The following is a 16,837-nucleotide window of genomic DNA, read 5'->3' on the forward strand; positions in this document are numbered from 1 at the left end:
CTCATATGAGTGACTCATTCATCCACCCTTTCAAGAGTATAATAATAGAAATTCTTTAAAGCTTTGTGTTTTCAGCACAACAGCATTCCAATACGATCTAAGAATCACAGAGACACCCTCTGGTCCCAGGAGGACTGGGGAACAGGTTTGGCTAGAAAAAAAGTTTTACTCATGTGATGGGCACCCTACCAATCACACAGCACGTTCCTCAAGCGACCTGGGCTCTTTAAAGCCCAGTGGAGGTGGGAGAAAGGGGCTTTGTTGGCTTTGCAGGTGCATTGGGATTTCTGCTGGGAAGCATCACAAGAAGAGAGAGGTGAGTGCCTTGCTTTGGTCATCATCTTCCTCTTAATGAGGCATGTGAGCCATAAGCGTCTGTTAGGAGAAAAGGCAGGTCTTATGTTTAATGTCTTTTATTTTAGTTCCTGGACTGTGTATAGTATATGGGAATCTGGTACCTGGATAAGATTAACTGCAGTAAATTATCAAGTATTTAATTTTTCTTCCTCTGGCTTCTCTATGGCTCTTTTAATTTGTTTCATATTTTTTCTCCTAAAGACTGGGTAGGAGGGAATGGAAAAATTAAACCTGTTGTAAATCTGAGTGTAAAAGAAAAAAAGAAAAAATGTTGCAGAGGAAGATGAATCTTGTAATTCCCTCTCACTTGTGAATATAGGAAAGGAAAAAAAACCCTCTTGTTTTTGCTGTGCTGAACTAATAAGGGAGAGAGGAAAAACCTACCTCCCAGCGCTATTTCCGAGGTAATTATGCTTGATGATGATTTACCATCCACTCCACTGTTCACATAGGCTTCATTTCATAGCAATCTCTCTCCAAAGGAAACTTAATTAGTCTCTGACCCCTTCTTGATGCCAAGCTTTGGTTTTGCTTTATTTTTCTCCCTGGTAGCACAAAATAACTGTCTGGCTCTTCCTTTTCGGAGTGTGGTTGACTCCTAACATACAAGCAGTTCTCTGTCAGAGATGGCTGCACTTTGGGGTAGGTGGAGCATTGGGAAAAGTCCGGAGGGGCAGGAGGAGTACACGAGTTTGTGTGCACAGGAGGTGTTTGCTTTAAAATAAGTAAACATATGATGAATTGATATTTGCAAAGCATTTGATTTCTTACAGCGCATCAAGTACAAGCTCATCATTAACATATTAAATTACATCCTCTTAAAACCTGCGTAACTCTGATGATGACCCAAGCGCTTGGAAAATACCTCCTTTTTAAGTCCCTTAGGGGCTAAATTTTCCACTGTAACTAATTAAAAAAAAAAAAATAGTAGTTTTATCACTTAATGCATCAGACTCCACAGCAGGTCCGGGTGTGGGCAGGTCTGTGGCTCACAGAGGCTTCCCACGGCACTGGTGCTGGCATTGGCACAGCACCTCCGGCAGCAGTTCCACCTCAGTGACTTCTGTCCATCAGCACCACAGGACTAGCCCAGGCATCTCCCTTCTGCCTGTGGAGACAGGCTCTCCCACAGGGTGGGGTGAGCACAAGGGATGGGAGGTGTGGTGCCTGGGCCTCTGTGCTGGAGGGGTGTACAGGCAAGGACCAGGTTTCTGCCGTTGAACAGCTGGGTTTGCTTAGTTGCGCTCGAGTGGTACAGAGCCCTTCAGTCGAGGCGTGCGGAGCCCATGAGTAATTAGGCAAACACGTCCTTTGTCTCCGCCTCCTTGCACCTGGGGATGGGAATGCAACGCCCTGCACGGGGACACTGAGGCAGCAAGGGGTGATGTGAGGCCCCTGTAAGCCCCACCACCATGCTGAGAAACCTCCATGAGCAGGGTTTAGAAGCAAATAATAACTCACAGAGGTGGTTTTTGACATCCCTTTGTCACAATGCTTGACAAGTACCACAAAACACAAGACAATCAAAATGCCACTGGCTTCTGCATGTGACAATGCCAAATCAATTCTTAACCCGTGGCTTTTTTGTCAAGAGGTGGAATAGAGCTAGGCTAAAAAGGGGAATTCGTCTGTAAAGCCACTGAAATCCTGTCCTGTTCTATAGAAATAGGGTATGGAGGCTTCAAAAGATCAACCAGCCCAATGTGTGTGAAGGGCACACAACAGAGCCCAAATTCCACTTGAATCCAGGAACTGCTGGCAGAAGGGCTTCCTTTCAAACCCTGTATGAGATTATCACCTCAAACACAAGGGCAGAAGCCATCCTCTGCAGAAAGAAGCTTCCTTTTCATCTCCCACAGTTGTGCTGCAGGTCTAACACAGCACTTGTGAGCAGAAGAAGTGAGGAGAGGTCAAGAAAGCTCAAAGGGCATGGAAAAAGCAGATCTGTCTGCAACTTTTGGAGGAGCAGGGGGAGGGGGAGGCAGAGCTACCACTGCTTCTGAACTCAAACAGGCTCAGCTGGAACCAGGGAGTGTCAGGAGTATTTGAGGAGTCTGAGTGGAGAGGAGTGGGGAGAAGTTGCAGTCTGGGTTGAGACCAGTACATCAGAAAGAGGAAGAGATATGTGCTTCAGAAGGGATATAGGGTTTTTCCATACAATGAGAAAAACAGACACCTTTCCAAAGCTGCTTGGAGAATGAAGCAAAGTCTCTGGTAGTAATAATTGAATACCTCAGCTAAATTGCAAGGTTTTTGGGATGTGCTGAGAAACACTGGGTCAAGGCTGAAATCTCAGGACCTGGCTGCTTTCTTATGTGGAGCTTTTGGATACTGGTTGTAGCTGAAGCTCCAGTTTCCTCTGGGAGTTCACAGAAGCCCCAGAAAACTGTATTTGGGTCATAAAACTAATCCTAACCAGCCCAGGAAGAAAGCTCCTCTACCTCTAAATGCATTTGTGTCCACAGGCAGAGGCTGATGCACCTGTGTCTCTGGGGGTTGGGAGAAGGGCTGCCTACCAGTGTCACACCCGAGTTGTTGTCAGGTCACATCACAGTTGTTGTGAGTCACATCTCTGTGCAGCTTGCCTTGGGCAAGTTGGCTAAGGTTTGCCTCATGCCTGTGTACTCATGTACCAGCACCAAGTGCTGTGCTATCTGCTCTTGCTTAATGCAGCTTTCCTCTGAGGCATGAGGAGCAGATAGTAGGTGGAAAGCTCCAGATCTTCCACAGCTTCTCCTCTGGGGCCTGTTGAAGGATTGGCTCTCCAGCTGCCCAGCTATTGTTATGGCCTTGGAGTACCTGCATGGTCTCTGATTGGTGATGATGATACTGGACCACCTGAAATGCAGAAGGAGTCAGACAAAGGGTTGCCATATGTGGCACAGGGGAATAAAGTGAATACCAAGTAATGGACTCTTTCAATGCCAATGACTTAAGGTAGAGGGAGAATTCACAGAAATACGGCAACATCATTACAGTGTTTATTTTTAGATCTACAGTAAAGGCTTTTCCTTCCCTTTTCCTCCTCCTGGTCTCTCTGCTTCCCTCCATGCTGCAATCTTATTGGACTTAGTTAAGGAGAAACAGAAACTTGCCACTCTCCAGCTGATACCTGTGTGGTGGTGACTGTGTCCAGTTTTCTTCACAACTACAGTAGCCTAAGAGATGGGCTAAGCCCAGGAGAAGAGGATTGCTTTCTCCAACTCATGTGACTGTAGTAATAGCTGCCCAAGGGGAGGCAGGAGTAAACTGGGCTCTGCCCGCCAAGGAGGAGAAGAAAGCCAGCTTCTGGGGAGGCAAGAGCATGGGCCAGATGGACGGCCCACATACAAGGTGTGAGCACTGTTGTTACACTGAAGAAGCATCTCACGCTCAACCATGGTATTTACATGGCAGCTGGAGCAGACCTGCTTTTCAATGTGGTAGTCAGAGTTCAAGTGCCTGCATTTGAGCAGGAAAGATTTTCTTGCTTTTTGGACTGCTCCCTGGCTTGTCATGTTTTTTATATTGCAATAACTAAAAGCTTTTCTAAAATCTCTGGAGTTTGAAGCACACAGGTCCATGAGCCAGACAGCAATCTCTCCAGCTTTCAGATGAGTAGAGGACCAGGATCCATCTCAGGTTTGCCAGAATTTGCAGCGCTGTATTGCTGAACATGTGGCCAAACATTGCCCAGATCCAGATTTGACCTGCAAAACAGTTTTGTGTGACCCCCTGGACATACTCACTGGTCAGGAAGTTTGGCAGTGACAGAGCTTCAGGTTGACCTCATGAGCCTGCCATTTGCAAATACAGAGCCATACAGCTTCATATATATTGGTCTGGCCTCCAAACACCTGTTTGTGACTAAAAATGGCTTCTCACCCTAGAAATAATGGCCATGCCTACACATGCTATCATAGGAAAAGAGAAAATATTTATGTGCTCTGCTGGTATAATGGTGAGAGCACTGGAGATGTCTCTATGCCTAACCCTCAAACCACTGCAGAAAGAGTAGTAGGAAATACCTGTTTTCCATCTGTCACTGTTGGAAGTCTTGCATACCCCAAATAGGGCAGCTGCTTAGGCGGCATTGTTAGAGAGGTCTCACAATTATCTGTTCCTCAGGAAAGTCCCCTTCATTGACACCTGTGTCTGCTTATATATTCCCACAGCTTCTTTGAAGAATCATAGAGTCAGTGATCTCAGCAAGAGACACACAAGCGCAGGTACTCTGGCAGAAGTAGGATGTTAAAGCTGCTTTTCCTGTTGTCTGCTTAAGTTGGGCCAACTTCAGCCTTTCTTTGTGGGTTTATATTTTCTTAACCACCTGGCAAATGCAGCTGTCTCTGGGTTTGGGTTTTTTCCCTCCCCCTCTCCATGCAGACACATGTTCCATCCCTTTGAAAGAAGGACTTCGTAGGAGCTGGCATTTGAGTTTCTTTCTCCAAGATTTCTCATACCACTGACTAGTGCCTTTATGCTGCTCTCTCTGAAAGGGGATGAATTTGACACGGGGCACCTGACTCCAGACTGCAGGATATAGCACTCTCAGGAATTTGGTGGGAACGCTACTTCTCCTGGCTCCCATGAACCAGCTGCAGCTTGAGCTACTCCCTCCCTCCCTCCCACCTGGCTTGCGGGGTTCAGCCCCAGCTTCCAACACGGGTGGGATATGGGCTACCCTTAGCAAAGTGCAGCCAAGCCCTGCACCAAAGGTACATGTGTGGGATACAGCTAAGGCACGGTGCCTATCAGTTCAGTCCCATGGTAGTGAAACAGCCAGCTGGGTGGACAGCATGCTCTGGAGTAACACTGGCTCCTTTGGAAGAGGAGTGAGGTGAGGGCACTGAACTTGTCCGCTGTCCATCTCGATGTAGCTGGTGTTTCTGGCTAGGTGGAAATGCAACACCGTGAGCTGAGGTTGGCATGGGTGCTGTTGTGATGATGAAAACCCTACCCAAAACAAAGATGAAGACATGATGCCCTCAAAGTGGTCCCAGTCTTCTGTAGCTCAAGTATCATGGAGAGTTTGAGTTATCAGATTAATACCTGGGGAAGTTTCTCCTCTGAAACTACTACAAAGCAAAGGGTGAGAGGTGTACAGACAGGCTGGCAAGTTCTATGTATCCTTCTCCTCAAGGATAATTTCTATTTCTTTGTGAACCATATTGTACTGGTGGACTAATTGAAGACTGTATTTGGCTTTTCCTAGGTTGCATGAAGAACTAAAGATGGCAAAAAGTGAGGACTGCATACACATTTTGCAGGGTCTATTAGTCTTTGGAAATGCGGTCATTGGGGTAAGTGAAGTGGAACAAGTACGGTGGAGGCTTCCTTCCAGTATGACACTTCTTAAAAACAGCAGTTTTCAGATGTGAAATCCTTCTTCAAGTGTGAAGTCCACACATAAATAATCCAATAAAGTGTGAGAGAAGAGGAAAAGGAGAGCTGTTCTAGATGATCAGTTTGGTGGGAAAGGGACAGCAGGGGCTGATCCAGAAGACCAAGGTAAGTTCTAGGGGAAGAGTCGTAGAACTGTCATCAGGAGATGGCTAACATCTTTCCAGCCATCTCTCTCCATATAATGATGGAATGGTTTTGTTCATTCTTTCATAACAACATCCTCAGATCCTAGGCCAGACCTCTCAGGTCTAGGTAGGGTGAGATTTGCCTGCAGTTCTTCTGTGAAGACACAATACAAGAAATTGTAGAGCTGGGCAGAGGAGGAGTTGAGTAGCTCCCATTTGTCAGGCAATCAAATGAAAGGAAAACAGTCTATGCCTGCTTCTGTCTCTCCTATTTCTTTAGGGAAGCTTGATCTAATGCATTTCCTACACTTGTGCTTCTCAGATGTGTGGCATTGCCCTGACAGCAGAATGTATCTACTTTGTGTCTGATCCACATGGTCTCTACTCTCTGCTGGAAGCCACAGAAAATGATGGCATCTATGCTGCTGCCTGGATTGGCATCTTTGTTGGCTTTGCACTGTTTGCTCTATCTATCCTTGGTATCATTGGAATCATCAAGTCCAACAGGACCTTGCTGCTGGTGGTAAGTATAAGAAAGTTTGCCTACCTATTGTTATCAAACAACAAATGCTGCTTAGTTTCCCTGATCACCTCAGTAATCAACCAATGAGCAAAGACAGCTTTTATAGCGATGAGGAGCCAAAGGTTCTTCTTGGTCATGGCTGTGGTGTCCCAGAAAATGACTCCTGCGAAGATGCATGCATGAGAAGATCCCAGACCAGGCTGAGGGAATGGATGGAGGTGGCCACAGTGGAGGTTTAAGCTGACTGGCTTGACCCTGACCTTGCCCTTAAGCAATGCAGAAGCACTTGTGCAATCACATATATCTGGGATGTGGTTTAGATCCTTGTTTCTCCCCACCCCTTACTGCTTTTCAGCTGTCATGCATCATTCAGTTTAGGAGCTGATAAGTAATTATTTCTGTACAAGGCATTAGTAAGTGTCAGTATACCAAATATGGATGCAGTTGAGAACATTAGACATCAGCAGGCAGGCAGAAATTACAGGGGTGGGGACAGAGATTTGGATAAGCCGAGGACAACGTTAAGATGTGAACAAATCTTTGTACAGTGTCTTACTTAGTCCTTTGGTCTGGCCAAACATTAGTGGCAAAACTTAGCTGATGCTTGTATGAACAAAAGGTGGAGCTGAAAACTCTGGAATCGGCTCTCTCTTGGATTGTTGTGGAGTGGCAGGGTATCTGTTTTAGACAAGAGGCACTCAGAGATCTGAATTCTTGTACCAGGGAATTTGCCAGCAAACAGCTGAGGAAATAGAATTCCCTTAACTCTGAATTTTGGTGTCTTGGCTAAATCCCAAAGCTCTGATTTGAGACATATGAGAGGGTACAAGGGACAGAAGCTGGGATAAGAAGGAAACTTGAATCAGAGATGAACATTATAAAATATGAGAGTAGAAACAGACATGAGAACTCCAAAGGGAATATGGAAAATGTTAAAGGGATTGTGCAGAAAAGGGAAAAGAAGGAGTGAAATAGACAATGAGAGGTGACCCTTGGAATCTGTTTTCGTGAAGGATCTTTGCTCACAGTGTAGGAGTGTTAAGGAAATCCGATGATGAAAAATCAGGAGGATCTGAATGATACCCTAAACTGCACCTTCTGTTTCCCCAAAGCACAAGTTCTCCTGCTAGGAGTGAACAGCTTCTTGCTGAAAAGCCTGTAGCTGTCAAATGGAAGGAGAAGACATGACACAAACATAGGTTACCAATGAGTTGCAACAAAGAAAAGGGCAAATGTTATTCTAGGACATATCAGGCAAAATGTTTTCCATAAAGGCAGTGTAGTCTTAATGCCATGAGGTCCTGATGAAATCTTATCTGTGAGATGGGGAACAATTCCAGCCATTTACCTTCAAGAAAGCAGATTGCAAATTGAAACAAGCACAGGGAAAGGCTATATGAACATTCAGGGGCACAGAGAGGACTGAAGAAACTATGATAGCCTGGCCACCTTTACCTTGAGTAGGGTTTCAGGCTTAATCTTGAAAAAAATGCGTAACTGTTTCTCTAAGAACTAACTCTGCTCTCTGTCTCCCACAGTACATCATTCTGATGCTGATTACTTTTGCATTTGAAATGGCTTCTTGTATCACGGCAGCGACTCACCGAGACTTCGTGAGTATTTCTTTCCTGATGTATTCTTTTAACTGCACTGGGAAGTGCAGTTCTAGGGCACACAGTTGTCCTGTTCCGTGTAGTAAATGGCCTATGTGATAGTACAGTGTAAACTCATAGGACTACTGCTAAGCAGAAGACAGCCCTACAGGGAAAGACTCCAACATCATTATTCTAATCAAGGAAATAACTTTGTTTTTTCTAACGTAGTTTTGTTATTTTTAACATTTTAAAATGTTTACGACCTTACAGTTAAGGAAATAATAGCGTGGGTTAGCTGAATCATCAATACAGTGTTTAGTCTTTCAGCTACAGACTGATTAATCTATTATACACGTCAAAGAGAAATCTTCAGTATTGCCCCAGGCAATGTTACTAGTGAGAGAAAGATTACATGGGTTATTGAAGATATTGGTGGAGAGCAAAATGATTTGTGGTTCCAAGCAACATATCAAATGCAACCCATAGCTTCTGCACATCTCCTGTGGTCTGACATCTGGTAGTGCCTGCTTAAGATCTATATCTTTCTTGCTCCTGGTCCTCAAATCCTGTTCTTTATTCTCTTTTGTGTAAAACCAGGGTAGAGGCAGCATTCCTGTTCTTCATCAAGACACTGAAACAAGCAAACAAACCCTCCCCAAATAACCCTATATTTGCTTTACATGGCTACTTATTTACATTGTTTTTGCATCAACCAACTCTTGGTTTTTTTCGGTAGCTCACTCCAAATCTCTTCCTGAAGCAAATGCTGGAGAGGTATCAGAAGGCAGAGCCAGCTAATAACAATGACAAATGGATGACTGAAGGGGTCACAAAGACGTGGGATAAACTCATGCTTCAGGTAATAATAACAATAATAAAAGTCACTAATTAGTAAATGCTCTGCAGGTCTGGAATTTCAAGTCTTTCTTGGGGCCACTCAGTAATAAAGAGGATGGCATCTGCCTTGAACCTTAAAGAAAGTTCTGACATACTCCCCCTTTTGCTTGTTTATCAGATTGACTGTCATAGGCAGGCACTTCAAAAATCTCTCCCATAAATCTGTAGTTAATGCCTAACCAGCCATGTGCAGTGTCCAGACATGTGTGGGGCTGTGGCCTGGGCCCATAAAGACTATTCTCTTCTCTCACCCTGCAGAACCATTGCTGTGGGGTGCTAGGCCCCTCCGACTGGCAGCAGTACACGTCTGCATTCCGCTCCACACACAACGATGCTGACTTCCCCTGGCCACGAAAATGCTGTGCCATGGATGCCCAAGGGCTTCCCGTCAACCTTGATGGCTGCAAACTTGGAGTCCCTGGCTATTATAACAGCAATGTAAGATCATCCCTGCTTTTTCCAGTTAATATATGTCAGTCAACAATGCCTTTCTGGAAGGGAAAGAAACTGTGAATAGCCTTTCTCCTCTGCTGTAATCTCTGGGTTTCTCCTTTCTTCTGGAGCAGAAGAGCCTGGAGTGGAGTCCTGGCCACGTTGCTGAACACAGGATAAGGGGTTTTTTTAGGATAAAGACTTTCCTGATGGATAGAGAATTATTAAGAAAACTCTCCCAATGCCACCAGAAGGAAGTGACATCTGTAATATGTAGATGGACAGCAGCTAAATCAAACTTAGCCCAAAGATGAGTGCATATAATATGAGCAAATCAGCAGTTCTTCTCCTCAAGGTAGAACTTTTCAGTAGACCAGCAACTGATCTATTCAAATAGGTTGCTGGGTCATGAGCATCAGTTTCTGCATTAGCATCCATTTCTAGAAGGCATTCAATCTTCCAATTTTGCCTGTAGCTTCTTAATTCTAGAGGTCAATTCTGTGTCAACTGTGTTTGGTTATCTAAGTGTACTTGGCAAGTGGATGGCATAGGAAGTTGTCCTTGAAGTGTCTGAGATAGATTTCTGCATTTGAAGCTAGAAACAGGTAGGTTATCTAGAAGTTGTCAATAAGCAGTGTAGCTCTGGCATGGTTTTTTCAGACCCTACGAGGTGCCCAAATTGCAGTAGGAGAGGAAGATGTCACCTCAGTCTCTCTCAGAAGTGGATGAGCTTCTTGCCTTGCAGTAAAAACTCAAAGCTGGTATTGAGTCATCCCTGGTTGTCTTACAGGGTTGTTATGACGCTATTTCTGGGCCAGTGAACACACATGCCTGGGGTGTTGCCTGGTTTGGTTTTGCCATCCTCTGCTGGACTGTAAGTACTTTATATTTGCCTTTATTTCCTCTTCTCTTTTCTTGGTATTCCACACCCAGCTGGGTGGAGGTGGATGACAGGACTGACGCATTTAAAATGTCCATAGATTATCGTATTCTTTCCTCATCTATCTGCCTGTAGCCTGCTCCACTAACTGCTACATTTACAAATTCTCCTCCATTCTGGCTTCCAGAGGTGAGGAACTAGATGGCTTTCTAGTCTGATGAGTCCTGACGCCATCTCAACAACACAACTCAGCAAATACAGCTTGCAGATACTTGTTTGTGAAGGGTATTGGATCATCTAAACAGCAATCATGATAGATAATTCAGTTTGTAGTTTAAAGACTTTGTATGAATGTTTTAAGTACTCTTAAACGTAAACTCTCAGGGTTCAGCAGCTTCATGAGAGATAATCCCTAGTAAGATGAGTGATACAGTCAGATAGTTATGGCTGCGCATATCTTCTTTCTTCACTGTGTAGTTTCTGTGCAGATAAAAAAATTTAAGCTTCCTCTGCCTGAACAAGCTTTGCTTTTCAAGAATTTCTGTTGTCCCTCCTAGCAACGGGACTAAGTGAGGATGGGGGAAAGGTGGAGAGAAGGAAATGGGAGCAGAGAAACTTTAGTAGTCTTGTCTTTTCAGTTCTGCGTCCTCCTTGGTACCATGTTCTACTGGAGTGGAATCGAATACTGAAGGCCCGGTGTACTCAGTGCTGTCCTGAAATGCCGTGTGAAACTGCGTTTGTCTTCTGCTCCATTCTCCTTGTGCCATGGAGGATTTGAAGTTTTCCCACTACCTCTCCCATATATACTTTTGCCCCTCCAAAACCTGACACACAGAACTGACTGCAGGAAAGAATCTTCTTGTCCCTCCTTGCCCCTTGTTCTGCAGCCTTTATGTCTCCTGGCTGAGGCACAATCCTTCTTTCACGGTGCAGGAAATCCTTGGAGCATAAGATAAGAAGTTATCTGACTTGTTCTCTGATGATATCAGTAAAGAAAATCTCCATATACACTTGCTGCAAAACATGGCTCTCTAAAGTAAGGTTGAATTTAAATTGTAATGCTAAAAGCTCCAGCAAGGGCTATGTGAGCAAAGCTGTAACCTCTTGTGACCAAAACTGTAACCTCCCATGACCAATAAAGATGGATGCTGCAAGGGAGAAGACTACAGACCTCTCTAATGTATTTTATTGTTCAACTTCTCTTCCTGGTCTCTGTCACCCCTTGCCTTAGAACAAGGCAGATTTCCTGAGAGTTTTAGTGTGTCAGCAGTAGAGACATGTCACAGAGAAAAAGTGTTGCTAGTCAAGCCCAATAAAAGGCTAGCTCATTCCTCAGCAATATGCTGCCTATAAGCAAGCCTACCTCCTGTTGCTGATGAAACTACTGCATGTACTCCTACCTTCAGAAGTGCCAGTCCAGGAAAATCTTCACTTCCTGAAAAGCAACTCCTTCAAAAAGCTATTCTGTACTCCACACAAGATTTCACACATCTACAGGATAGAATTCGTGCAGAATACAAAGGGTCTTGTGCTGTTGTTGGCTTTGCAAAAGTGGCTGTCCCATGCCCCTAGTTTACTGTGCTTCTTGCTTTGGCTACCTGTATGTATATGGTTACATCTCCTATGTAATTCCCCTTCCATATCCCTGGATCAGGTAGGACATAAGGCAAATAATGGCAATGAGTATCTCTTGTGAAAAATGCAAGCAAGGTGCTAACTGAACCAAATCCAGTCCTTGCATCAGCACTTACAGTTCTCAGTTAGTTCAATAGAGGTTGCTTATTTTGGCCCAGACTTATCTGCTGTCTTTCCTAGTGAACACTTCAGCAGTTAAACGTATCATGAGAAATATGCTCCTGTAGATGATTTTAAGATGAATCCTTTGGAAGTTCTACTGGTTCATGTCCTGACACTTGCCATCTGCCTTGATTCTTTGTTTTTGTATATTCACCAAAATACTAATTAAAAAGAAGTGGAGGTGAATTTTTTCTCTTGTTCAAGATGGTGTGTTTGGGAAGGGGAAATAATAAAGGTCTGTATCTGGGACGTCTGGGGCAGGACAAAGGCAGGCTTTAATGTCCTGTAATGCCATTCTGATGCATGATGCTACAGAAACTCTGAATAATCCTTTGCTAGAGTGCTGGGGAAGAGCAAGAGGCACATATGAGGACGAATAGCTTGAGGAAGAAATGCGGAACTGCAACATAGAAGTTTTCTGTGTGAGTGTGCCTTCAGAACTGAAAGTCCTCATGGTTCAGCCACTCCCCTGGTTCAGTGGGGTGGTGACTGTCTTGGAGACCCTGAACCCTCAGAAATTCCATAAAGAAATTAGTCTTCCCTTTTTTTGTGAGACGTGAGTCATGAATAGACCATGTAAGCCATGTATGTCAGTGGTTAGAGTTTGTTTTTGAAGGGGAGGAGGGGGGAGTTTGGTGGTAGGATTGGGAGTTTTTTGTGTCTCTGCTGCTGAGAGCTACAGTAACACCTAAATGTAAAGAAATCTTAAGAGAATCAGCATCTGCCCAAATTAAGGAGCAATAGCAAAGACTGAGTTCTCTGCTACTTGACATGAATTTCAAATGCCTGTCAACTGCAGCCAGCAGAGAGGAGAGAAATGGGGGAGGAAGGACAATGCAGGCACACAGCCTCTGTCCTTGCTTGGCCAAACCCCTTCAATAACTCCTCAGCCATGGCAGCCATTGTGGATTGAAGCACTCCTGTGTAAGGGCCTCTTGCTTGAGTTATTTCTGAAACTCAAGTAGCTCTGCAAATGAGTGAAACAACTGGCTATGGGACTTTCTAGAGACTAGTAGTGCCTTCTGCACACGGATGTCTCTGTAGATACAGCCGCGAAAAAACTTTTAGGACTGCAGAAGCAGGTAAGTTCAAATATTATTTTCCTTCTCTGGTCTTTGGCTTCAGACCAAGGGGTCTCTTCCTTTCTGGTGCATCTAAATGTGGTGTGATTATAGCACTGCACTCAGTATAGGGGAAAATGCTGCAAGATTTTGCAGGAGAAAAGAGACTATTTCAGTATTAACTGCTCCAACCAGTTGCAAATGATACCATTGACCTATTACATAAATGGCAGCTCAAGTCAATTAAGTTTGGGTTCTTCACATTTGTTTTCTGCTTCCTAAGCCTTTCCCTCCCATTGCACTTCATGATTCATGTTCTCAAAAAATAAAAGCAGTAAATAAGTGATCAGGCAATGGTGGATCTATGCAGACATGCCAAACATGCCTCAATACAACCAGAAAATGCCAGCTTTATCCATCCTGAACTAAGGAGGAAGGAGAAGACTGGACTGATGGCAGAATGATGTTGAGCAGGGTAATGAAAAATCCTGCACAGCTTTTTCTGGTTTTTCAGCTTCTGAAGGTTGATTCCAATCTCTGCAAGTTCATTGGGATGCCAGAGGGAGGGTGAGGAAGGGATGGAGTCCATGACAGGAATGGTGGCGAACAGGTTTATGTGTCGGCTGAGACTTGTAAAGAAATCTTGGTCATTCTCGGCTGTTTGGATCGTGTCCTGAAGGTATGGATGTATGTGGCCTTCAGAGCAGGCAATATGCATATGTGCATGAAAACTACTGAACAAAGACATCCTGATAAGATAGGATGAAGAAAAAATCTCCAGGTGGAACTGTATGGTTTGTTTGCAGATTTGCTCTGTGTATTTGTTCTCTGTAGGAGTGATTATTCACAGTTTTCTCTTGGCAATAAAAATGCATTTCAATCCTCCCATGGAGTGACCAAACATATTTTTGGATTATTAATTTATTGTAATATTCCCAGCTCTGAGAAATCAGTCTTGCTGAGAAGCATCCTCTGTTCAGACATGATGAAGTAATGTGGCCTCCAAGCCAACAAGAATCCCACATCCTCATCTGCTCCTCTCCCATGTAGTCAGAAATGTAACCTGATGTTTTTCACACTGCCAAACGTTTGTGGCTGACAGTACTGAAGGCCTCTGTTGCTTCAGGCAATGAAGCAATGAGAGAGCTGCCTTTGCATATTTTGTGCCTTGACTCCCTTTTTCCAGTAGGCTTTCCTACCCTTTCCACCTTTCCTTTCACTTCTTCTGCATGAGATCTCTTTGCACAGACTCTCTCAGACCTTATTTTAATTTACCTTGCTGGTTCATGGATGATGTACAATGACCATTATGTACCATGCTTGCATCTGGCTGCGATCTCATTGTGAAAACCAGGAACCAGGCTGCCGGTAGTGCTCGGTATCCTCTGACTCAGATGATTTATTCCTCATCCTGCTCACTGACCTGGCATCTTAGTTTTTCACATTCCTTGCAACAGGGACTTGTGCCAAGCAAATGTTTCCTGGGACCAGGAATGACCTAAAACTAGCTATAAATGAAGCCTCCTACTCCCAACGCTTGGCAGCCCCGCCCTTCTTGACAACTGGGGAAAGCCCCTGCAACATGTGGTATGCTGGGAACCTCCTGCAAGAACTCTCCCTGTAATCTCGGCCGTCTATCTTTAGGAGACTCTGCTGCAGAAGAGTTGAGGATGACTGCTGAGGGTTAATCCTCAACTGGAAAAAAAGGTAAGGGTGTTTCTGACTGTGTTAACTTGCACCAAGGTGAAATTCCAGTATAGGCAATGTCATCTGCACTTCTTGCACATTCGCTAGTTGAGATAAACCCTGTAAGAGAGCTAAATTATGAGCAGTGAGCTGCTCCGGCTACCCAGGGCTGTTGCTAACTGTGAGAGAATGCAAGACTTCTCTATTTTTCTTGAAGCAACGCTCACCTTTAGCACGCTACTGTGGCTGGCACAGAGTCTGGAGCCTGTAAAGCCAAGTGACTTCAAAAAACTCTCTGCAAATGAGCAGCCTAGTCCTTTTACACCTCTCTTCTCCCTCCACTATCTGATCCTTAGTCTTTAAGTAAATTATCTCACAATGCAAAAAAAACCAAAAAGCCCCCTCAACTAGTGCAGCAGTTTGAGAGCGCCTGTTTCTTCTGATTTAGTCTTCCTGATTCTTATGAAGGAGGAGGGAAAGAAAATTTTACCTGATATTTTTCATACTGGTTCAACTCTATCTTATGTCTGGGTGTTGGATTTTTTTCCATTTCGGGTTTTACTTACCTAGAAACTTTCTCTGTTTAATAATTATCATGTGTTATTCTCCTTTCTCCAGAACTGGTTGTTCCCATGTTTGTGTGCTTCATGGTTCTTTCTTAAGCAGCTACAAAGTTTTTTTTTAAATCATTTCCTCTCACTGAATTCAAATATTTCCTGGTCTTTTCAGATAAGGGATTTAAATTATACAAGTATGTAGTCCCTGCAGCAGATGTGCTATGGAAGAAAACAGGTCCCATTTTAAGATGGATGACATAATTCCTATGAGTTTTCTAGGTTTGCAGAATGTTCATCTCACACTGGAGTTTGCTAATAAGACATGAGAAAATACCTATTCTCTTTAATTATGGAGTGAAGCAAATATTCAAGTTTTAACACTCATACTGTATCTAACTTTTGAGGGCATCGCGACTTGGGCAGGTCTGAGCTTTGCAGGTCCCATTCATTTCTAGTCCTTAACACTGAAACACTAAATGCATGTGATGAGGCATGTTCTTTCAAAAGTTTATCCTGCTCAGATGGAAAATTAACTCAGAAATCTCACTGTCTTTCTCTGTCTTGACCTTTATGATTCTGTTCTTTTTGCTGTTGTTGATGCCTTGTGCCAATCTCCTTCACTGGGCTAAATCTCCTTCTCTACACTGCCTGCCTTTTCCTTTGCTGTTAGGTGACCTTTAGCCCTATCCAGTGGAATAGCAGCTAGATGTTCTGTTCTCTGAACTCTGGGGCGCAATGAGGATACGTGAGACACCAGTATCAAATGCTCTTTGGCACTGGGTTAGGTTGCTTCCTGATTAACAGCCAGTTTGGGAACTTGCTTAATCTTGGTTTTGGCTTAGCTGAAAGTATCCAAGATGTTGTAGCTGGGGCTTCCAATACAACCTACACAGACAATTGTCCTAAGCCAGGCAGGCAAAAGAAACTGGGTGAAATTGTGTTCAAAGACTTCCATGTGTTTAAGCACCGTGATTTAGGGAGCAGTGCTGATTGGAGCATGAGCAGGTTTACAGTGTGCCTTTTACTTAACTTTCAAACCATGGGAATGCTGTGGGGCAGTTTAGGATTCTCCTCTTGCCCTATGGCCAAGTCATTGCTAGATTCTGTGGCACAAAGAATAGAAAAATACTGTTTCTTGTACAGAACTAGTAATTGGCTCTGGCTAACAACAATTTTAGAGTTCAACAAACATGATTTTCCTTCTCACTTTGTGTGCCAGTTGCCATGGTAAGCAGGAAGCACAACCCAGGCATTTCCCTAAAGGGAAACTGAAGTCATGAAGGAGGTAGGAAAGGGAGACAAGCCCTGAGTTCAGCTGCCGAGTAGGAAAAAAAAAAGTATTTCATTTAACCTAATGATTCATCTGGTTTTTAGGGAGAACAGTGAGCAAGCTGCACTGCAAATACATCCACCGAGGCTACAGCCACAAGAACACCCCCCCTTCCATGTTTTGTTTTTTGTTTTGTTCCCAGGATAGAAGGGGCACATACTAATAATATTCACTTCCATGCTACAGCTCAAAGATTGGATTAATGAGAGTCA

The 16,837-nt window shown here is 44.0% G+C and overlaps 1 protein-coding gene across 2 annotated transcripts in view; it reads left to right on the forward strand.

The window, feature by feature from the left end:
* Positions 1-250: 250 nt before the first annotated feature.
* The window catches only part of UPK1B (uroplakin 1B), a 35,774-nt gene continuing 19,187 nt past the window's right edge, over positions 251-16,837 (forward strand). Inside the window, exons 1-8 of one of the 2 annotated variants that reach the window (XM_027653547.1) lie at positions 251-316; positions 5,552-5,639; positions 6,190-6,390; positions 7,929-8,003; positions 8,722-8,844; positions 9,141-9,320; positions 10,105-10,188; positions 10,833-12,328. In XM_027653547.1, coding sequence (XP_027509348.1) covers positions 5,571-5,639; positions 6,190-6,390; positions 7,929-8,003; positions 8,722-8,844; positions 9,141-9,320; positions 10,105-10,188; positions 10,833-10,883 — 783 coding nt within the window. In that variant the 5' untranslated portion in view covers positions 251-316; positions 5,552-5,570 and the 3' untranslated portion in view covers positions 10,884-12,328. Of the gene's footprint in view, positions 317-5,551; positions 5,640-6,189; positions 6,391-7,928; positions 8,004-8,721; positions 8,845-9,140; positions 9,321-10,104; positions 10,189-10,832; positions 12,329-16,837 lie in introns of those variants that run through there. The other variant, XM_027653546.1, reaches the window with a different exon arrangement.

The sequence above is a fragment of the Corapipo altera genome, unplaced genomic scaffold (assembly GCF_003945725.1).
Source record: "Corapipo altera isolate COAL_440 unplaced genomic scaffold, ASM394572v1 61, whole genome shotgun sequence".
Taxonomy (NCBI): Eukaryota; Metazoa; Chordata; class Aves; order Passeriformes; family Pipridae; genus Corapipo; species Corapipo altera.